The sequence below is a fragment of the Symphalangus syndactylus genome, chromosome 18, assembly GCF_028878055.3.
Source record: "Symphalangus syndactylus isolate Jambi chromosome 18, NHGRI_mSymSyn1-v2.1_pri, whole genome shotgun sequence".
NCBI lineage: Eukaryota > Metazoa > Chordata > Mammalia > Primates > Hylobatidae > Symphalangus > Symphalangus syndactylus.
The window spans coordinates 85,899,920-85,923,170 of NC_072440.2; the positions used below are offsets into that span (position 1 = coordinate 85,899,920).

General features: G+C 45.9%; 1 protein-coding gene across 6 annotated transcripts in view; it reads left to right on the forward strand.

Moving 5' to 3' along the window:
* ADGRF3 (adhesion G protein-coupled receptor F3) overlaps nt 1–23,251 on the forward strand; it is a 40,939-nt gene that overhangs the window by 13,432 nt on the left and 4,256 nt on the right. For 2 of the 6 annotated variants that reach the window (XM_055251534.2, XM_055251533.2), the window contains exons 2-9: nt 18,133–18,199; nt 18,644–18,787; nt 19,255–19,428; nt 19,951–20,169; nt 21,064–21,273; nt 21,786–21,929; nt 22,116–22,312; nt 22,567–22,746. In XM_055251534.2, coding sequence (XP_055107509.2) covers nt 18,133–18,199; nt 18,644–18,787; nt 19,255–19,428; nt 19,951–20,169; nt 21,064–21,273; nt 21,786–21,929; nt 22,116–22,312; nt 22,567–22,746 — 1,335 coding nt within the window. Of the gene's footprint in view, nt 1–16,602; nt 16,740–18,132; nt 18,200–18,643; nt 18,788–19,254; nt 19,429–19,923; nt 20,170–21,063; nt 21,274–21,785; nt 21,930–22,115; nt 22,457–22,566; nt 22,747–23,251 lie in introns of those variants that run through there. The other 4 variants (XM_055251539.2, XM_063623911.1, XM_055251540.2 and 1 more) reach the window with 4 other exon arrangements.

Below are 23,251 nucleotides of genomic sequence, written 5' to 3' on the forward strand. Positions count from 1 at the left end.
CAACCTCTTAGGACATTTTTTACACTCAACATTGTTTTGAGATTGATGCATATAGACCCAGTTCATTCATTTCCATTTCTGTATGGTAGTAGATTGCATACCTATCTACAGTTTGTTTATCCATTCCACTACTGATGAGTGTCAGGTTATTTCCACTTCTGGAGCCATTCTTTAATACATTTATTTAATTTTTTTTTTTTTTTTGGGATGGAGTCTCACTCTGTCTCCCAGGCTGGAGTGCAGTGGCACAGTCTCGGCTCACTGCAACCTCCGCCTCCTGGGTTCAAGCGATTCTCCTGCCTCATCTTCCTGAGTAGCTGGAATTACAGGGACGTGCCACCACGCCTGGCTAATTTTTGTATTTTTAGTAGAGACGGGGTTTCACCATGTTGGCCAGGCTGGTCTCGAACTCCTGACCTCAGGTGATCCACCTATCTCAGCCTCCCAAAGTGCTGGGATTACAGGCATGAGCTACTGTGTTCAGCCTAATTTTTTTTTTTTAATTCACAAGTTCTCAAGAAAAAAATGATCAGAGAATGATATTCAGGTTAAAAAAATCTTTGTATATTTCTTTTGTGTGTGTGAGAGCAATATGAATAGTTCTGGTTATTTGATCTTTAAAAATAAGAACAAGAAACATAACACTTTTTTATTTTTGAGATGGAGTTTCACTCTTGTTGCCCAGGCTGGAGTGCAGTGTCCCCATCTCAGCTCACTACAACCTCTGCCTCCTGGGCTCAAGCAATTCTCCTGCCTCAGCCTCCCAAGTAGCTGGGATTACAGGCATGCCCCACCAAACCCGGCTAATTATGAATTTTTAGTAGAGATGGGGTTTCTCCCTGTTGGTCAGGCTGGTCTCAAACTCCTGACCTCAGGTGATCCACCCTCCTCGGCCTCCTGACATGCTGGGATTACAGGCATAAGCCACCGCGCCCGGCCTGGAAACATAACACTTTTTAGGTAAACAATTGATAGGCAAAGTATATACTTTGGCTCATTTCATGATTAGAAAGGGAGCTGTAAGTAGTTTTGGTTTCTAAATGACAAATGTCTCAACTGTTGTTTTTTTTTTTTTTGACAAGCCTGCATTGCTTTGATAATCTAAAATCAAAGTTTATTTTTGTAGTTCATTGGATTGCTTTTATATTTTTAACCTAGGTGTTCTACTTCACTCAAAAAGAGTGGGTCTTTTTTTTTCCTTTTTCTTTTTTTGTTTTTTGAGACAGGGTCTCACTCTGTTGCCCAGGCTGGAGTGCAGTGGTGTGGTCACAGCTCACTGCAGCCTCGACCTCCCAGGCCCAAGTGATCCTCCTGCCTCAGCCTCCCAAGTAGCTGGGACTACAGGCATGCACCGCCATACTAGGCGAATTTTTTTATTCTTTGTAGAGATGGGGTTTTTCCATGTTGCCCAGGCTGGCCTCAAACTCTTAGACTCAAGTGATCCACCCACCTCAGCCTCCCAAAGTGCTTTGATGACAGTCATGAGCCATTGCGCCAGCCAAGTGTGGTGTCTTAATTCATTTGACTGAAAACTCCTGTTTGGTGGGATGTATTCTTTTTTTTCTTTTCTTTTCTTTTTTTTTTTTTTTTTTTTGAGAAAGAGTCTCACTCTGTCCCCCAGGCTGGAGGGCAGTGGCACGATCTTGGCTCACTGCAACCTTCACCTTCCAGGTTCAAGCAATTCCCCTGCCTCAGCCTCCCAAGTAGCTGGGACTAAAGGCGCATGCCACCATGCCTGGCTAATTTTTTGTATTTTAGTAGAGATGGGGTTTCACGGTGTTGCCCATGCTGGTCACGAACTCCTGAGCTCAGGCAATCTGCCCGCCTCGGCCTCCCAAAGTGCTGGGATTACAGACTTGAGCCATCGTGCCTGGCTGGTGGGATTTATTCTTTAGTTCTGAGATAAAGATCCAAACTAATCCTATCCCAGATTTAAGGGGAGAGGTTGGTACCCAATCTCATTTTTATGTGGCCTAGGTATGGTGTGATCAATTCTCTTATGTTCAGCAATTGTGACCCATCAAATGGCCTACACCTACATCATAATACCAACTGGATTCAAGGAGCCCATCCTGCTTTCTAATCAAAGAATATTTATAAGGGATTAACTTGAGTGTTCTAAGAAAAATTTGATACCTGAAAGAATCTTGCTCACAATAAAACTTTCCAAAGAGCACTGTGCTTTCCAAAGAGCACTGTGAATGGTTCTGGAGTAGAGGCAATAAGTCGAGGAAGCGTTTCACTGGTTATAAGTATTAGGGAGGTGGAAGATTTAGGGGAAACCTGGAAGGAAATATTTTCCTAGGAGAGGAGGGAGTATTGATGAATACCTGTGGTTCCTTAGGCATTCAAGTTTGAATTAACTTTCAGTTTATCTTGTTGGAGAAACAAACAAGCAAACAATACAGTTACAATACAAAATTTAAAACTTTCTTAATCTTTGAAGTTTGAGGGCTAGGCATGGAGGCTAGTGCCTATAATCCCCGTACTTTGGGAGGCTGAGGTGGGAGGATTGCTTGAGGCCAGGAGTTCAAGATAAGCCTGGTAACATAGTGAGACTCTGTCTCTGCAAAAATAAAAAAAAATTAACAAAGTTTGGTTATAACTTTGTATATATATTTTTTGAGACAGACTGTCACTCTGTTGTCCAGGCTGGAGAGCAGTGGCATGATCACAGCTCACTGCAGCCTTGATCTCCTGGGCTCAGGTGATCCTCCCACCTCAGCCTCCCAAGTAGCTGGGACTACAGGCACACACCACCATGCCCAGCTAATTTTTCTGTTTTTTGTAGAGACGGGGTTTCACCATGTTGCCCAGGCTGGTCTTGAACTTCTGAGCTTATGGTACCCACCCGCCTTGGCCTCCCAAAGTGCTGGAATTACAGGTGTGAGCCACCATGCCTGGCCTAATTTTGTATTCATCACTTTTTGTTTTGTGCTATTTCTTTTCAAGTAGTTGCTCTCTAGTTTGTTGGCTTCCCATCCTGCTTTCCAGTATGGACATCCCTTCATGATCTAATTCCACTTCCATTTTTATTCACACCTCTGGCAGCAATGATCCCAAACTGCAGTACTGTAGTTCTCTGACAGCACAACAATCTGCATCATACCTCTGTACTTTGTAATTGTGGTTCCCAGTGTCTAAAATGTCTGTCCCCTCACAAGGCAAGCTTGTTTACCCAACTACTGAACATATTTCTATTTTAACACATTCCAGTGTAGAAGTCTGGGGAATAAAAGAAGTTAAAGTGTTCTATACTCCTTGAGATGTCAAAGATGCATGTTATCATCTCTAGAGAAACTTTCTAAATAAGTGGTAAAAATATGTGTAACTAAAAGCTAATGGGGGAGGAGTTCAAATGAGATAATTATAAAAAGAAATTAACTCAAAAGAGGGAAATAAGGGAAAAAAAGGAGCAGAAAAAGTGGACTACATAGAAAACACATAGTTAAGACAACAGGTTTAAACTTATCAGTAATTATAATTGACTATAAATAGCATAAATGATTTAATAAAGGTAAGGGTAATCTAACTGATTAAAAAAATTAAGCCAAAATATGTGCTATTTATAACAGATATCTAAAGGTTTTTTGTTTGTTTCTTTTGTTTTGTTTTTTGTATTTTAGAGATTGGTCTCACTCTGCACCCAGGCAGCAGTACAGCAGCACAATCATAGCTCACCGCAGCCTCAAACTCTTGGGCTCAAGTGACTCTCCCACCTCCGCCTCCCAAGTAGCTGGGACTATGGGTACACACCACCATGCTCGGCTCAGAATACACATACTTTCTTTTTTTTTTTTTTTTGAGATGAAGTTTTGCTCTTTCACCCAGGCTGGAGTAAAGTGGTGCAATCTCGGCTCACTGCAACCACTGCCTCTGGGTTCAAGCCATTCTCCTGACTCAGCCTCCCGAGTAGCTGGAATTACAGGTGCGTGCCACCCTGCCCAGCTAATTTTTGTGTATTTAGTAGAGACGGTTTCGCCATGATGGTCAGGCTGGTCTCGAACTCCTGACCTCAGGTGATCCACTCACCTCGGCCTCCTAAAGTGATTACAGGCGTGAGCCACCGCGCCCAGCCACACATACTTTTTTATTACATACAGAACACTTATAAAAGCTGACCATATGCTGGCCCATAAAATAGACCTCAAAAATATTAAAGATTGATAATCATAAAGATGATCTTCTCTGACAAGAATGCAATCAAGCTAAAGGCAGTAACCAAAATATAACCAGAGAATTTCTTTTGTTTAGAAATTAAAACATAACGGCCGGGCGTGGTGGCTCACGCCTGTATTCCCAGCACTTTGGGAGGCCAAGGCGGGCGGATCACAAGGTCAGGAGATCAAGACCATCCTGGCTAACACGGTGAAACCCCATCTTTACAAAAAATACCAAAAAAAAAAAATTAGCTGGGCGTGGTGGCGGGTGCCTGTAGTCCCAGCTACTCGGGAGGCTGAGGCAGGAGAATGGCGTGAACCCGGGAGGCGGAGCTTGCAGTGAGCCGAGATTGCACCACTGCACTCCAGCCTGGGTGACAGAGCAAGACTCTGTCTCAAAAAAAAAAACAAACAAAAAAAGAAATTAAGACATAACACTTCTAAGCAGCCGACAAAGAGGAAATCAAAAGGGAAATCAGAAAATATTTTGAATGAAATGATAATAAAAATACATATCAAAATTGTGAGATGCAGGAGCCCAGTTCTAGAAAAGATGGAGTAAGCATCCTCCACCCTGTCTCTCCCACTGAGTGAAGCTGCACGGAACTGTTATTGGAGGACTCTAGAAAGTAAATAGCCGGTGGATTGGGGAAGAAGTCCAGAATTCAAAATACCACTGAACTGGTGGTGAGCTTCACATTTTTTCTTCTGATATGCACTGGCCTGAACTCAAGGCAACTTCAAATCCAGAAATGGGCAATTGCACAGACAGACAGAACTACAGAAGAAACCCCCTAGGTCTGGCTCAAGGAAGAGGGAAGGAAGACCCTAACACTCAGAGAGAGTGGAGGAAATTCCACCTTTTTTTTTTCTTTTTTCTCTGTTCTTTCACACGCAGCCTCTAAGCAATCCCATGGCAGCAGTGGCAGTGAGGAGCTGCAGGAGCCTAGAACTCTGAGGGAGGGGAACTTCCTCTGATCAGAATTTATGGTGCCAAGAGGGCAAGGCAAACCTCCATTGCTTTTTCTCTCTGCTACAAGGCCCCACCTGTGAACAGTCACAGGAAGTGCATGGTAAAGCAGGGAAATAAAGCCCTGGATTTCTGGCCAGAGAACCAAAAAGAGGAGTCCCAGGGAACCAGAAAGTACCAGAATGACCAGAAAGGAAGAGGACAAGAAGATGACCCTATACAGTTTTATGAGCTCCTGGGATCACTTCCCAGTTGTACATGCGTGGATCTGACCCTAAACCACAAACCACCAACAGAACTGCACCAAGAGATAGACCATCCATCACACAGGTCCCAGAGCGGCCACTGGGTGGCACACATCTGCAGAAGATCTGAATAGCACCGTAAAGGTTTTGAAATGAGAATTGATGTTGAAAGCACAGTCCACAGTAGGTTGATCAGAACTTGTGATTGAACAAAGCCAGGTAGATTACCTGCTAAAAAAGAAACATTAACACTTCCCACAGGTTTTAAACAAGATCCAGAGTCTCATAACATAATATTCAAAATTTCCAGGATAAAACTCAAAATTAACTGGCATTTGAAGAACCTAGAAATCTCAACTCACATGGGAAAAAACAATCAACAGATACCAATGCTGAGATGACAAAGATGTTGGAATTATCTAAAAAAGACATTAAAGTACCTATTACAAAAGTGCCATAAGTAAATGTGAACACTGTTTTAAAAACAAAAGAAAAGGCAAAAAGCCTCAAGGAAGAAATAGAAAATATAAAGAAGAACCAAATGGGAACTTTAGAACTGAAATATGTAATAACCAAAAATGTAAAAGTTATTGCATGAGCTCTGTATTAAATTACTATCATAGCTGCTATAACAAATAGCTACAAATGTAGTGACTTAAAACAAAACAAATGTAGTGTGTAATGTAATGTGTTCTGAGAGTGAGATGTGTGAAATGAATCTTACAGAGGTAAAATCAAGATGTCGGCAGATCTACATTTCTTCTGGAAACTGCAGGGAAGAATCCATTTCCTTGCTCTTTCCAACTTCTGGAGCCTGTCATCAATCCTTGCCTCAAGGCCCTTTCCTTTATCTTTAAAGTGCATCAGTTTCACTGGACACAGTGGCTCACACCTGTCATCCCAGAACTTTGGGAGACCAAAGCAGGAGGATCATTTGAGCCCAGGAGTTTGAGACCAGCCTGGACAACATAGTGAGATCCCATCTCTACAAAAAATAAAAATAAAAATTAACCAAGTGTGATGACACACACCTGTGGTCCCAGCTACCCAGGAGGCTGAGGCTCACTTGAGCCCATGAGGTCAAGGCTGCAGTGAGCCATGATTGTGCCACTGCACTCCAGCCTGGGCAACAGAGTGAGACCCTGTCTCAAAAAATAAATGCATAAATAAAGTGCTGCATCAGTCCAACCTCTGCTTTTTTGTTTCTCACATTCCTGTCTTCCCTTTTACAAGGACCCTTGTGATTACATTGGGCGCACACAGATTATCCATGATAATCTCTGTCTCAATATTCATAATTTAATCACATCTGCAAAATCCCTTTTGACATATACATTTACATATCCAGAAGTTCTAGGGATTAGTACATGGGCATCTTTGGGTGGTCATTATTCTGTCTATCCAGGCTTAACAGCAGAACAGAGATGACAGAGGAAAAAGTCAGTCAACTTGAAGATAGATCAATAGAAATGATCCAATCTGAAAAACAGAGAAAAAAATGAAAAACTGAACAGAGCCACTGGGATCTGTGGATAAAATACTAAAAAGGCAGCTGGGCGCGGTAAAGGCAGCTGGGCGTGGTGGCTCATGCCTGTAATCCCAGCACTTTGGAAGGCTGCGGAGAGCAGATCACAAGATCAGGAAATCGAGACCATCTTGGCTAACAGGGTGAAACCCCATCTCTACTAAAAATACAAAAAATTAGCCAGGTGTGGTGGCATGCACCTGTGGTCCCAGCTACTCAGGAGGCTGAGGCAGGAGACTCGCTTGCACCTGGGAGGTGGAGGTTGCAGTGAGCAGAGATCGCACCACTGCACTCCAGCCTAGGCAACAGAGTGAGACTCTGTCTCAAAAAAAAAAACCAAAAAACTAAAAAGTCCTAATAGTTGTGTCATTAGAGCTCCAGAGAAGAGGAGAAATAATTCAGTGCAGAAAAACAATTTGAAATAGTAGCTGATGAAAGACGTAAATCTACAGATGCAAAAACTCACCAAATCCAAAAAGGATAAGTCCAAAGAAAGCCCACCTTAAACACATCATAACTGCTAAAAACTAAAGTCAAAGAAAAAATCTTGAAAGCAGCCAAGGAAAAATGATACATTACTTATAGGGGATCAATGAGTTATATGGCTGTGGATTTAGTTTTAGAAACCATGAAAGCCAGAAAGAAACAGAACAACACTTTTAAATACTGCAAAGACCATATATTTTAACTCCATTTTATTGCTGTGAAAACTGAGGTCTAGAAAGATGAAGTGGTTGTCTCGAATCACAAGGCTCATTAATCCCATTCCTAATATAATGACCACTTTTCTACCATGCTGTGGTTTGAATGTGTCCCCCAAAGTTCATGTGTTGGAAACTTAATCCCTAATGCCACAGTGTTGAGGGGTGGAGACCTTTAAGAGGTGATTAGATTGTGAGGACCCTGAGTCCGTTTTGTGTTGCAATAACAGAATACCACAGACTGGCAAATTAAAAAAAAAAAAAAAGAAGAAGAAGACGTTTATTTCTTACAGTTCTAGAGGCCTATGGGAGTAGGCTCCTAATAAAAGGATAAGTTAGGACCCTTTCCTCTTTCTCTCTCTGTCTCTGTCTCTCTCTCCCGCCCCCGCCCCCCACTCCCCCACCATCTCTCTCTCTCTCATGTGCTCTCTTGACTTTCCATCTTCTGCCATGGGATGACAGAGCAGGAAGGCCCTCACCAGATGTGAACCCCTCAACCTTGGACTTCTCAGCCTCCAGAGCTGTAAGAAATAAATGTCTTCTTTAAAAAAAAAATTACCCAGTCTGTGGTATTCTGTTATTGCAACACACAACAGACTCAGACGTACTGATATAGCATCCTTGGTTTTTCTGAGCATATGTTAATACATTCTTTTAGCTGCAAGTAACAGAAAACTGCTCTATCCAGCTCAAAGGGAAATAATGAAAGAAAGTCAGGTTCTCTGATGGAACTAAAGATCAGGAGTGCAAATGAGCATCAGGGATAAACTGAATTTGAAAAGAGGAACTCACCTCATGTTTGTCTGTTTCTATATCCACGTTAGTTTTACTTTTCCTTGGAGCTCAGACTATTTTCCCAGTCCCCATGACAGAAAACCAAGAGCTGCTGAGTTTACAAGTTGTAGGCCCAACCCCAGACTCTCACTGGGTCCCAGTTCCAAAATCACCCCAGAAGAGAGAAATTGTTCCCACTTTGTTTTAGATGTGGACTGTACTGTAATCAGAGATTAGTGTAACCACGTATAAAACAGCTACTTTGGCCAAGCGTGGTGGCTCACTCCTGTAATCCCAGCACTTTGGGAGGCCGAGGCAGGTGGATCACTTGAGGTCAGGAGTTTGAGACTAGCCTGGCCAACATGGTGAAACCCCATCTCTAATAAAAATGCAAAAATTAGCCGGGAGTGGTGGCGGGTGCCTGTAGTCCCAGCTACTTGGGAGGCTGCGGCAAGAGAATCGCTTGAACCTGGGAGACAGAGGTTGCAGTAAGCCGATTGCGCCATCTCACTCCAACCTGGGTGACAGAGAGAGACTATCTCAAAGAAAAAAGAAAAAGGCTAATTCCATGGTAAACCTATGGTTATGGGCAGAGGGCAGTTTCTAAGAAATGAGTCAGAAAATAAGTAGAATATAATCATGAACAATAGGTTCTCACTACAAGGACCTACTATTTTTTGCCATTGACACACATTTCTCTAGGGCTTCTAACAGGCTACTCAAAAATATTTTCTAGGTTTATTGACTTTATAAAATCTACTTACTTGTATATTTCATCATTAAATGAAGTTTTTCAGTTTTCCTTCTCACTAGAATATTGAAATAAGTTCACTACTGCATGGTTTGGCAGGGAATGCTTACTCACTTCTCCCATTTCCACAGAGGGAAAGGAACTTCCACTTCCAGAAGGATATATTTTCTGTTCCCTCTCCCTCTCACCCAAGCAAAAAGTGACTTATATCACTTTTTGACGTAAGGGGAACAGAGAGGGATTTCTGGGATATATTCTGGTAAGACTTGGAGAATGAGCTCTGGGTGCCCCGTCTTTTAGAGTGGCCAGTCCTCCATACTTGTCCTCAGCTCCCAGTCCCCAGAGAGGTAGACCTGGAGATGCCTTGCTGTGCCAGCGACTGAGTTAGTGAATTCAGTTCGAGGGGGATGTATTGGGAAGTACACTTGGCTCAGATCAAAATCACCTTCTCTCACTTAGCTTTTCCATTAATGAGGCTGACTCATGTCTGCTTTCCCATTAGTGACCCCTTTCCAAACCGTAACATGTAGTTGTTGACTCCAAGAGAAAACTGTTCTTCTTTCATGGAGTAATACTACCATCTTGCAGCCATCCAGGATTTGCATGTCTTATATTTTTTATACTCATATCAGTCATCTTCTCTTATATAATTTCAGGATTTTATCTCACACTTAGGTAGGTCATCTTCACCCCCAAAATTATAAAATAATTTTCATTAATGGGTTTCAATAAATGGGGAATGGTACCTAACAGACACTTAAGTTTATAAGATTATAACCCTGAATTATGCCTTAAAATTAGTCAGGACCCTGCCTTAAGGATTTGAAATTGTTTTATCTTTAGAAGAAACAGTTCTTCTCCACTCTAATGTCCTGGTCTCTCCATAGGTTTATTTGTATATAAGGTCAGCATGAAACTTTTGTGAAGGCCCCACATCTTGTAAGAATCAAAGAAAGCATCAGAAATTCCATGAGTTTCTTCAGCTTCTCTAAGTTGCGCTCGTGAGGTACATAGCTTTAATATAAACGCTGAAGCAGGGTTTTCTGAACAGTCTCAGAGAGCAAATATGGGATCTCATTCTAGGGTCCAGACTTAGATACTTAAATTATAGATCTAAGGCTGTCATTATTCCTTCTGAATAACTTTATACCATTTCTTTTAACACTTTAATGTCAGAAATATCTTTTTTCCTATAAAGACATATATAATGTGCCCAGCTTTTTGTTAAAATACCTCTTCTTGTCAAATATTTCACAGATCAGTAATTTTATGGCATCAATTTTGAACAGACTCTTTCTATATTAGAGGTTTCTGTGTCAGCCAAGGGTTAGCTGACTCGCTGTTACTGGAACTGTGCTGCAGCTGGGTGAACAGCTGTGCATTTCCCTTTCTCTCTACATATGTCCCATGATGTGGCTGCCGCCACTGGCCACAGCTTGGTAGCAACCAGCAAAAATCCTATATCGCATAATAGCTGTCATGACCTCTCAACCCAAATCGTATTTGTGCAAATACACCAAGATCCCCAGTCAGAATGGCTGTTACTAAAAAGCCAAAAATTAGCAGATGCTGGTGAGGTTGTGGGGAAAAAGGAACGCTTATACACTGTTGGCGGGACTGTAAATTAGTTCAGCCATTGTGGAAGACAGTGACAATTCCTGAAAGACCTGAAGACAGAAATACCATTCTACTCAGCAATCCCATTACTGGGTCTATACCCAAAGGTATATAAATCATTATTCTATAAAGACACATGCATGTGGATGTTCATTGCAGCACTGTTCACAGTAGCAAAAACATGTAATCAACCTAAATGCCCATTGATGATAGACTGGATAAAGAAAATGTGGTACATATACACCATGGAATACCACGCAGCCATAAAAAAAATGAGATCATGTCTTTTGCAGGGACATGGATGGAGCTGGATGCCATTATCCTTAGCAAACTAACACAGGAACAGAAAACCAAATACCACATATTTTCACTTATAAGGAAGCTAAATGATGAAAACACACGGATACATAGAGGGGAACAACACACACTGGGGCCTTTCAGAGGGTGGAGGGAGAGGATCAGGAAAATAACTAATGAGTACTAGGCTTAATACCTGGGTGATGAAATAATCTGTACAACAAACCCCAATTACTCAAGTTTACCTGTGTAACAAACCTGCACTTGTACCCCTGAACCTAAAATAAAAGTTAAAAAAAAAAATACACCAAGATTCAATGTCTGGTTCATAGAGGTAACTAATATGTAGCAACCCCAGCAGTTACTTTCTCTCTTTCTTTTCTTTTTTCTTTTGAGACAGGGTCTTGCTGTGTTGCCCAGGCTGGAGTGCAGTGGCACGATCACAGCTCACTGTGGCTTTGACCTCCTGGGCTCAAGTGATTGTTCCACCTCAGCCTCCCATGTAGCTGGGATTACAAGCATGTGCCGCCACACTCAGCTAATTTTTTGTAGAGATGAAGTTTTGCCATGTTGAGGTTTTGTCATGTTGCCCAGGCTGGCCTTGGACTCCTGGGCCTTAAGCAATCCACCCGCCTTGGCCTCCCAAAATGCTGGGATTACAGGCATGAGCCACCACACCTGGGCCCAGCAGTTACTTTCTATAAGATGTAATGGAGGCCAGGCACGGTGGCTCATGCCTGTAATTCTAGTACTTTGGGAGGCTGAGGCAGGTGGATCTTTTGAGGCCAGGAGTTTGAGACCTGCCTGGCCAACATGGTGAAACCCTGTCTCTACTAAAAATACAAAAATATCTGGGTGTAGTGGTGGGCGCCTGTAATCCCAGCTACTTGGGAGGCTGAGGCAGGAGAATCACTTAAACCTAGGAGGTGGAGGTTGTAGTGAGCCAAGACTGCACCATTGTACTCCACCCTGAGCAACAGAGTGAGACTCTGTCTCAAAAACAAAAAACACACACAGAAGAAGAAGAAGTAATGGGGGCCAGGTCCAGTTGTGGCTCACGCCTGTAATCCCAACTACTTGGGCAGGCTGAGGTGGGAGAATCACTTTGGCCCAGGACTTTGAGGCCAGCCTGAACAACATAACAGGACCCTGTCTCTAAAAAATAAAAATGAAATCAGGGAGCACTGCTTACTAGCAGCCTTCACAATCCATGTTTAGAGGTGTCCAGGAGCAACCTAGGAGCTCAGAGAAGCTGCCAGCAGTTAAAAACTTTTTAGTTTCCAAAAATCATTATGTATATTGGAGGGACAAAGGCCAATCGCCTTGTGGTTCACTTTGGACTTGGGAGTAGGTAGGTGGCAGCAAGAAGTCCCTGTTGATCTGAACTCCACTTTGCCTAAGACCTGATTTCAGCCTGTGGGTGCTTCCTGACACCCCATGAAACTGATCGGTCCATAAGACTGTAAGATTTGATATAAACATATAGATATATAGATTTTTTTTGAGATGGAATCTCACTCTGTTGCGCAGGCTGCAGTGCAGTGGTGCAATCTCGGCTTACTGCAACCTCCGCCTCCTGGGTTCAAGTGATTCTCATGCCTCAGTCTCCCGAGTAACTGGGATTACAGGCGCCCACCACCACCCCTGGCTAATTTTTTTTGTATTTTTAGTACAGACGGGTTTTCACCATGTTGGCCAGGCTGGTCTTCAACTCCTGACCTCAGGTGATCTGCCTGCCTTGGCCTCCCAAAGTGCTGGGATTAGATTACAGGCGTGAGCCACCACGCCCGGCCAGATTTGATATTTTTATTAAGATCTTTCCTATTACAGAATACAAAATTGAAACATACAGAAAAGTAGAAAAATATACCAAATCCTACCATTTAGTTACAATCACTGTTTATGTCTTGGTATATTTCATTTATTTATTGATTGATTTGATACAAATATTACCTAAAGCCTCCAATGCACGGTGCTAAGGCGCTGGGGAGTACTGAGGTAAACTCAACACTTTGGAGAGCCTGCAGCATTTCCCTCCAGTCTTTCTCTAGATATCTCTGTACATGCAAAAATGTTTCAAGCTTTTCTAAAATCATAGGAACAGTCTAAAAAGTGTAAAATAAATATCAATTTTATCAATAGTTTTGGACACCTTGGACACCTTAGCTTTACTTGGACTAGGAATGTGTTGCTCTCCCTACTATTCTCACTATTAGTCATGAACTCAAAGTGGTTAAGATGAGAGATGAGCTGGGAATCAATTAGGGAAAATTATGTTTTGGGGGTGGAATATGGAGGACCTCTCCAGCTCCAGCCCCATCAGCTTTCTTTTTTTTTTCCTTTCTTTTTTTTTTTTTTTTTGAGACAGATTCTTGCTCTGTCACCCAGGCTGGAGTGCATTGGCAGTGATCTCAGCTCACTGAAACCTCCACTTCCCAGGTTCAAGCGATTCTCTTCCCTCAGCCTCCCAAGTAGCTGGGATTACAGGCGCGCACTACCACACCCGGCTAATTTTCGTATTTTAGTAGAGATGGGGTTTCACCACTTTGGCCAAGCTGGTCTCGAACTCCTGACCTCGTGATCTGCCCACCTTGGCCTCCCAAAGTGCTGGGATTACAGGCATGAGCCACTGCACCCAGCCTCTATCAGCTTTCTTTCTTTTTTTTTTTTTCTTTTCTTTTTTTTTCTTTTTGAGACAGAATCTCACTCTGTCACCCAGGCTGGAGTGCAATGGCACGATCTCAGCTCACTGCAACCTCCACCTCCCTGGTTCAAGCAATTCCCTGCCTCAGCCTTTTGAGGAGCTGGGATTACAGGTGCACGTCACCACACCCGGCTAATTTTTTTGTATTTTTAGTAGAAATGGGGTTTCACCATGTTGGCCAGACTGGTCTCGAACTTCTGACCTCAGGTGATCAGCCCGCCTCGGCCTCCCAAAGTGCTGGGATTACAGGTGTGAGCCACTGCGCCCAGCCTCTATTAGCTTTCTAATGTCCTCAGAGTTAGTTGTTCCTTCAGTGTTCATGCTGATGGATGAACAGCCTTCCCTCCACTGGAGGCCGTCCTTGCCTCTCCTAACTGGGGGCTGCCATGGCTCAGTCTCCCCTAGGCACTGAAGCAGCCACTCTTCTGGGTCTCAGTCCACCTCTTCCTTGTGTAGTTCCTGGTCCTCAACAGACCATGTTGAGCATGGTCCAGCACCACTTCATGCCTTGACAGACTCCATTTGGAGACTGCGGCAGATGCTGTTGATGTCCCACATCCCCTTGGCCCATCTGAGACCGCCTATAGCTGCAACAGACAGCACCCAGCATGCTAATAGCATCCTACCTCCAGCACCTGTGTTTTCTCTCTCACTTCTCTCTCTGGTTCTCAAAACAGATTCTCCACCATTTTCATGTTTTCTGAAATCAGCTATTTACAAGAGCGATTGCTCCCATGAATGTATTTGCTCTGTGTGTCTGCTCTTCCATTAGCAGCAAAACTGGCAAGGGGGGATTGGAGGTGGAGGTGGAGGTGGAAATGCAATGGGGCTATATTTCTACCATAGGTACTTCGTACTTCGTGTGTGTGTTTAAATCAACTTTTTTTGATTTAAAAAAAATGTCTATGATTAGAAAAACTATATATGAAACAGCACACAGACCCATCCGGACCCTTAATCCCTTTCTCCAGAAGCAACAACTATTGTCAAATTTCTGATGTATTCTTCCAGAAATATTCTAGGGATATAAAAGTACAAGCATCTTAAATAGATTCCTTTTGTTTACATACATGGGAGCATAATATACATAACATATATTTAAACTTCACTACATATATTGGGGATCACTCCAAAATAAAGCTGCTTCACTTTTCCCCCACAACTTTAAGTAATGTGTTGTTTGGAAATCCCAAAATTTATATAAGCTCTCCCTTTTTAATAGACATTTTGGTTGTTTAATCAACTCATTTGCTATCACAAACAATTCTGCCTTGAATATTCTTATGTACATGTTTTTACACACATGTACAACTATACTTTTAATACTTACAATTAAAATTTTCTTTTGATGATTAGCAGGTGAGAAATAGTATCTTCTTGTTTGATTTGTATTTCTGATGCGTAAAGTTGGAGGTTTGTATATGTTTATCAAACTACTTCTTTTTTATTTTTATTTTTTTAAGATGGAGTTTCGCTCTTGTTGCCCAGGCTGGAGTGCAATGGTGCAATTTCAGCTCACTGCAACCTCTGCCTCACAGGTTCAAGCAATTCTCCTGCCTCAGCCTCCTAAGTAGCTGAGATTACAGGGATGCACCACCACGCCCGGCTAATTTTGTATTTTTAGTTGATACAGGGTTTCACCATGTTGGGCAGGCTGATCTCAAACTCCTGACCTCGGGTGATCCACTCACCTCGGCCTCCCAAAGGGTTGGGATTACAGGTGTGAGCCACCACACATGCCCATTATCAAACTATTTCTATTCCTTCTTCAGTGAATTGACTATTCCCATCTTTTGCCTATTTTCTATCTTATTGATATGAAAACTAGAAGAAAGTTCTTTTGTTGAGAAAATTATTCTTTTTAGGCCAAACTTAAAAGTTTTTAGAGAGTCAAATTTATTTCCTTTCTGGCTTCTCAGTTTTATGTATTGTTTAAAAAACCTTCCGCAGTTTAAAATTATTTTATGAAATAACTTGATAATTTTTTCTAGTATTTTCTCAGATTAATTTTTACATTTAAGACTCTAGGCCAGTGCAGTGGTGCACACGTGTAATCTCAGCTACTTGGGAGGCTAAGCTTGAGCCCAAGAGTTTGAGGCTATGGTGAGCTATGATCATGCTACTGCACTCTAGCCCGGGCAACAGAGGGAGGCCTTGTTTCTAAAAGAAAGAAAAAGAGCGAGAGTGAGAGCAAGCGAGAGAAAGAAGGAAAGAGAGAGAGAAAGGAAGGAAAGAGCGAGGAAAGAAAGAAAAAGAAAGAAAGAGAAAGAAAGAGAAAGAAAAGAAAGAAAAAGAAAGAAAGAAAGAGAGAAAGAAAAAGAAAGAAAGAAAGAAAGAAAGAAAGAAAGAAAGAAAGAAAGAAAGAAAGAAAGAAAGAAAGAAAGAAAGAAAGAAAGGGAGAGAGAAAGAAGGGAAGGGAGGGAGGGAGGGAGGGAGGGAGGGAGGATTCTAGTCTATCTGGAAATTATTTTAGAGTAAAAATCAGCTCTCATATTGTTATCTTTTCTTTATTTTTCATTTGTAACCTTGACTGTTTGATCAGTGACCCAGCTTTTGAGGAGTTCAGAACAATCCAGATTTCCCAGGTCCTTGGGAACATGACTGAACCTGGCTTATTGACATGTTGCTGGTTGTGACTTCGAATCCCTAAGCCTCTCCTGCTCTCTGAGCTTTTGGTCCAGAGCCCAAGAGGAGCCTGGGAACCATCCTCACTGGGGCATGTGGGCTCCAGGTGGCCCCCACAGTGACCTGGATTCCCGTTTCACTCAGAGTCACAGGCTGTAGCACTTCCTCTGTAAATTCAGCCCTGGCTCCCTCCCCTCTTCCCTCCCATCCCATCTGCACACTGCCCTGCCAGCTCTTCCTTGCGGAAATTTGCATCATGGGCTTGTAGGGACTGCTTCGTTGAGCCATGGTCTGTTCGGCTGCCCCGCTGCTGCTCCTGGCCACAGCTCTTCCCCTGCTGGGGTCACCAGTTGCCCAAGCATCCCAATCTGTGAGTGAGACTGGGGTGAGACCCAGGGAAGGTCTGCAGAGGCGACAATGGGGACCTCTGGTTGGGAGAGACAAAGCGTGGAATGAAAGGATAGGTAGTGGTGAAGGGCTGAGGGGAGAGGAAGTAATGTGTAAGGAAAGTGGATGCTTTGTTATGAGATCTCTGAGAACTCAATTTTATTTTCCTGGGTGTGGGGGATAGCTCTTGTTTCCTTATTTGAGTCCCTGTAAACTCATATGATACCTGCTGCACTTTGGATAAAGGCTCGTCCAGTCAAGCTGGCCATTTAAAAAGAAAAATAAAAACTTTGCAGATTTGGAAACTATTGGCTTAGAGGATGGGAGAGAATCTGAGGAAAGACATCAGAGTCTAGAGGGTGCCTTTCCATCCATGTTCTCCTCAATAGATAGCTATATCTATGCCTATGTCTATGTGTATATATCATTAAGCCTAAATCTATCTCTTGCTAAATCTAAGTCTATCTTTATGTAAATATATATCTGTATCTCTATCTATATCTATACCTTTTTTAAGACATGTTCTCACCATGTTGCCCAGGCTGGACTTGAACTCCTGGGCTCAAGTGATCCTCCCACCTCAGCCTCCCAAGTAGCTGGGACTAAAGGCACGTGCCATTGTGAACAGCTTATACTCATGTCTTATCCATATTCATATCTATATCAATATCTGGTTTTGGATAGATATCCACACGCACACGCAGGTGCATATAGACAGGGCTCAGGTCTGTGACACAGTGAGCCCCTCCATATTTCCTGAAGGAAGGACTGCCTGGTTCTCTCTCCTTGGCCCAGCTCCGTCCTCACCTCCCTACCAAACAGACCCTTCCCTGCCTTCCCCATCCCCCTATCTTCTAGCTTTGGCTGATGGCCCAAGGGCCAGATAATGTGGGCCCAGACCTCCACCCTCACCCTGACAGAGGAGGAGTTGGTGAGAAAATAATGTACAGGAACCAAAGAGGCCGCCTTCTGCTCACCCTGCTGTCAAATCCTACAGAAGGAATAAACTCCCCAAGCGCCTGGGCCCCAGCCAGCTCTGTCCAGCCCCGCTGCTGGAGCTCCAGACCCAGCCATTTCAATTAGCCTAGAGGCCCAGGGACAGGTAAACGCAGGAAGGAATTAAACAAAGCATGTTGACTTCCCAAGGCGTGCCTGGTTCCTGGTCTTGGGTGGGATAGCAGGGTTCCTGGCGTTGCAATCCTTGCACCCCCTAACAGAAGCCTGCTTTCCCTTCCTGATGTCCTGATGTGTACACTTGATTCCTGGCAAAAAGAAGAGCTGGTTGAGACTGAGTCATGCTGGCTGAGACTAGTCAGGTTGGCCCCTGGGGTGCCTTTGGAAGGGACTTGAGGTGTCCCCTCTGTGTTCTGTTCCAGGGACAGAGTCAGGCTGGAGGGGAATCTGGATCTGGGCAGCTTCTGGACCCAGAGAATGGAGCAGGGGGTGAGTGGATGGACAGGAGGAGGAGGGAGGGGGAGGAGATGGGAGCCAGGAATGAGGTGGAAACCCAGGACCCGGAGAGGAGAGGGCGGGTGCAGTGAGGGAGTGCTGGCGGAGAGAGAGGACTGGCTCCGATTAGATTACAGTCGGACAGGTCGGTGACCAGTTCTCTAGCGGTGGGGCCTGGAGTGAACTCATTTGTCTTTGGAGCGTCATCCATAAAATAGGTGTTGCTGGACGGATGATGTGAAGCCGTGTATCTGAAGGCACCGTGCCTAGGGGAGGACTTGTTCCCTTCCTGAGCCTTGTCTATGTGCACCTGGACAGGCTGGGGGAGGGGGTCTGCTCTGCATTCCTGGGACTGGCCAGCTAGGTGAGAGAATCCAGAGGGGACCGGCTTGTGGCCTCGCTGCCTGTCCTCTCCAGCTGTCCCCTCTGCCCCTGTAGAATCAGCGCTGGTCTCCGTCTATGTACATCTGGACTTTTCAGATAAGACCTGGCCCCCTGAAGTCTCCAGGACCCTGACTTTCCCTGCTGCCTCAGCTTCCTCTTCCCCAAGGCCTCTTCTCACTGGCCTCAGACTCACAACAGGTACCACTTGTGTGGGAAGGGGGCTGAGAGTGAATGAACATAGGCTCCCGGGCCTCCTGCAGCCAGCTTGCCTGAGACTCTGTGAGCCCCTCTGTATTTCCTGGAGGAAGGGCTGCCTGGTTCTGTCTCTGTGGCCCAGCTCCTCCCTCACCTCCCTACCAGACAGACCCTTCCTTGCCTGCCCCATCCCCCTATCTTCTAACTTTGGCTGATGGCCCAAGGGACAGACAACGTGGGCCCAGACCTCCACCTTCACCTGTTCCCTGGCCCCCGAGACATCTGCTGCTTTGAGCCCTGACTGAGGAGGCAGTCCTGATGCATGGGCCTGACTGAGGCACCTGTAGCTTGGGGATTGGTCCAGATACCTAGCCCCAAAGCCTCTCAGGCATCAGGCAGGTGTCTGCCCTGCCCACCTAGCTTCCTCAGACGGCCTGCCCACCTCCTCTTCTCTTCTCTCTGTACCACAGAGTGTAATGTCAACCGCGAGGGGAATTTCTATTGTGCTTGCCTCTCTGGCTACCAGTGGAACACTAGCATCTGCCTCCATTACCCTCCTTGTCAAAGCCCCCACAACCACCAGCCTTGTGGCTGTCTTGTCTTCAGCCATCCGGAACCCGGGTACTGCCAGTTGCTGCCACCTGGTGAGGAAGGTTGGGAACTTGGAAACCAATGGCCTTAAGTGAAATAAATGTTCTCAGTGGTGTTTTCCTCTCTGAGCCTGTAGTTTGGCCGGCTGGTCCAAGCACAGCTGCTCCTCTGGGTGGGAGAGGAGCCATCATAGTAGACCACAGGCCCTGAGCTTGGAACCTGAATAGGGAGACTAATGAGAGAGGCCCAGAGACATAAGGACAAGGAGAGAAAGTGCTGGAGTGACTGCTTTTTACCCTAGGAGGCAGGAAGCAGCTCCAGTAGCCCCAAGATACCTGGGGGAGGGAGAGGCATAGACCAAATCTCGTTGGTTTCCAATAACAGATAGAGTCTTCCAGGCTGGACTGCAGCAGCCACATTCAGATGCCCATCCAGGGACAAAAAGAAAAATTTAAAAAGCTAGGGAGGGAGTGTGGAGGAATGGGCTCCAGAGTCAGGGGAGAAGCCATTGCTCAGCTGCATCTGAGGGCCGCGAGTCCCTCCTCCAGGGTCCCCTGTCGCCTGCCTCCCTGCAGTCCCTGGGATCCTCAACCTGAACTCCCAGCTGCAGATGCCTGGTGACACGCTGAGCCTGACTCTCCGTCTGAGCCAGGAGGCCACCAACCTGAGCTGGTTCCTGAGGCACCCAGGGAGCCCCAGTCCCATCCTCCTGCAGCCAGGGACACAGGTGTCTGTGACTTCCAGCCATGGCCAGGCTGCCCTCAGCGTCTCCAACATGTCCCATCACTGGGCAGGTAGCCAGCCTGTCCTCTCCTTGCCTCCTTTCTCCTTCCTCTTACTTCCCTTCTTCCTCCTCTTCCTTCTCTGCTTTCCTTCACCTCTTCTTCCCACGCCTTCCTCCCTTCTCCTTCCTTCTTTTCTTTCCACCTCTTTCTCACCCTTTTCATCTTTCCATTTACCCATTCTGGGGAAACAAAGGCTAAGAGGTCCCTTGGTGTGAAAAATTGCAATGTGGAAAATTCTAAAAATGGCCAGCTGTTTTCACTGTGGTCTGGGACTTCTGAGACCCTTTTCAGGGTTTACAAAGTCAAAACTATTGTCCTAATATGCTAAGATGTTATTTGCCCCTTTCACTCCCACTCCCTCAGGTGTAGACAGTGGTCCTTTCCAGAGGCTACAGGGCCATCATGAGATTGAATGCAAAAGCAGATGGGAGAACCCAGACATGGGCAAGATTTGGAAACATGTAAAACAAAGTCACTTGTCTAATTATGTTTTGGAAAAAGTAGTTATTTTTCATAAAAATGTTTCTGTTAACAAAAATACTACAATTCTCCACACAAAATTGTGTGTGGAGAATACCGTCTCAATGTCTGCTGAGAACAGATCCATGTTTTTCAAGATGCTAAAATGGCAGGGGTGGTGCGGGAAGGGCATCTGCTCTAGGGAGAGCATGAAATTCATGGGCATGGGCTGATAAAAGAGAGATCTCTTCTACCTCCTAGAAATCCTTCTTGGGGACAGGGAATGTCCACCAAAGGGGCCATCCTGGGACCTTGCTTACTGGGGTTAAGCACTGGGTGGCAGGCAGAGGACGGGAACAAGGCTGTGGCTTGGAAAGCAGCACAGATTCTATGGTGCAGCGGGGCCCAGAGGAGCCACATAGTGCAGCACACACGTGTCTGCAGGTGAGTACATGAGCTGCTTCGAGGCCCAGGGCTTCAAGTGGAACCTGTACGAGGTGGTGAGGGTGCCCTTGAAGGCAACAGATGTGGCTCGACTTCCATACCAGCTGTCCATCTCCTGTGCCACCTCCCCTGGCTTCCAGCTGAGCTGCTGCATCCCCAGCACAAACTTGGCCTACACCGCGGCCTGGAGCCCTGGAGAGGGCAGCAAAGGTATGAGAAGGGGCCAGCAGTCAGGGGTCAGAGGGACCAGGGGGCAGCTAGTCTCCTCCAGGCAGCTGGGTCTTCAGCTCATGAGAAACAGAGGCCACAGTTCAACCAGAGAGTGGGATCCAAGGCCAACACTGTTTTCTACCCCATCAGAGCCATGCCACGTCTATTGCCATAACATAACCACATGTGTATAGGAAACTTTTGCAAAATGCTGTCATCTACACAATCTCATTTAACTCTCTATGGAATTAGTTTGATGACAGTCCCCATTTTACAAATGAGGAAATGGTGGAAACTGAGTCCTAGAGCTTGTTAGAGACCCCACAGTCCCCTCCAGCAAAATCCAAGCTTTCTTCCTCTGTCCAAGTGGAGCCCACACATCATTTGGCTCTTCCCCACTGCTTCCTCTGTTTCTGAATTGCTAGAAAGACTGAAACAGCATGTCAGAGCCTGCTAGGTTCCAGGCCTGTCCCTGGCCCAGTGACAGTTCCCTTCTTTCGTTTTGCCCTCAGCCTCCTCCTTCAACGAGTCAGGCTTTCAGTGCTTTGTGTTGGCTGTTCAGCGCTGCCTGATGGCTGATACCACGTACACTTGTGACCTGCAGAGCCCAGGCCTGGCTCCACTCAGGGTCCCCATCTCCATCACCGTCATCCAGGGTACTCAGGGCCTGGGACCCAGTGGGCTGGTCCCAGCTGCTTGCCTTGGGAGCACGGGCTCTCTTGCATGGCTCGTCCCTGCCCTGGGCAACAGGACCAGGCTTTGGGGCCCGCACGGGGTTCTGCCCAAGGAGAGGCTCAGGTGAGGCTGTGATTGCTGAGTACCCCCTGCTCGTCATTCTTCAGATGGAGACATCGCCTGCCCTGAAGATGCCTCGGTGCTTACCTGGAATGTCACCAAGGCTGGCCACGTGGCACAGGCCCCATGTCCTGAGAGCAAGAGGGGCATAGTGAGGAGGTTCTGCGGGGCTGACGGAGTCTGGGGGCCCATCCACAGCAGCTGCACAGATGCGAGGCTCCTGACCTTGTTCACTAGAGCCAAGGTGAAGCTTCCACCCTGCTGCCCACGTGCCCCCTCCACGGCCCACCCCAGCCTCTCTAGGACCCAGCTTGCAGACCCTTTTCCCCGAGGCCCAGCCCACAGGCTGTTCAGCTTCTCTGAAATGGAGCCCTACCAGAGCCAGGAAGTAGGTGTGGGAGGGCTCGAGAGGGCCAACAATCTCCATGGGGCTGGGATGCTCTTCTCAAACCATCATTCCACCATGTGTCCCACTTCCTGCTGTCTCATCTGTCTCAGCTGCTGCAGGCAGGCCAGGGCAGTCCTGCTGAGGAGGTGCCACAGATCCTGGCACAGCTGCCAGGGCAGGCGGCGGAGGCAAGTTCATCCTCCGACTTACTGACCCTGCTGAGCATCATGAAATACTTGGCCAAGGTGGTGGCAAAGGCCAGAATACAGCTTGACCGCAGCGCCCTGAAGGTGAGATCTCTGAGCCACAGTGGGGGCCAGCTGGGCATTCGGGGGGTGAAGACTCCCCACCTGTGGGCACTTCTGTCCCTCTGATGTCACCATGGGCTGTCAGGCAGCAGACCTTTCCAGAGTCCAGGGGCCTGCTCCTGGTCCATTTCTCCTCTCAGACACCGGTCTCTGAGGCTGCAGAATGGAGGCCTGGCGCTGGGAGCACATGGGGGTTGGAGGCAGGAAAGGGTGTGGAGACATGAGGCCCGAGGCGTGTGTGCGCATGCAGGAGTGTGGCTATGACACAGACAGGAAGTTTCCATGGAGACGCTGAAGTGTGCTTGACTTTGCTGGGCTCACCTAAATCGGCTCTCAGTATGGGCATCCACTGGTGACCCATGAGCTGCAGCCACAAGTGTAACAAAGGGCAATGATATCACACACCGTTCATGCCTAGGAATACATAGCATGTGTGAATGCACTGACATGCATGTGGCCGTCGCCTCCAGGACACGGTGCCCTCTAC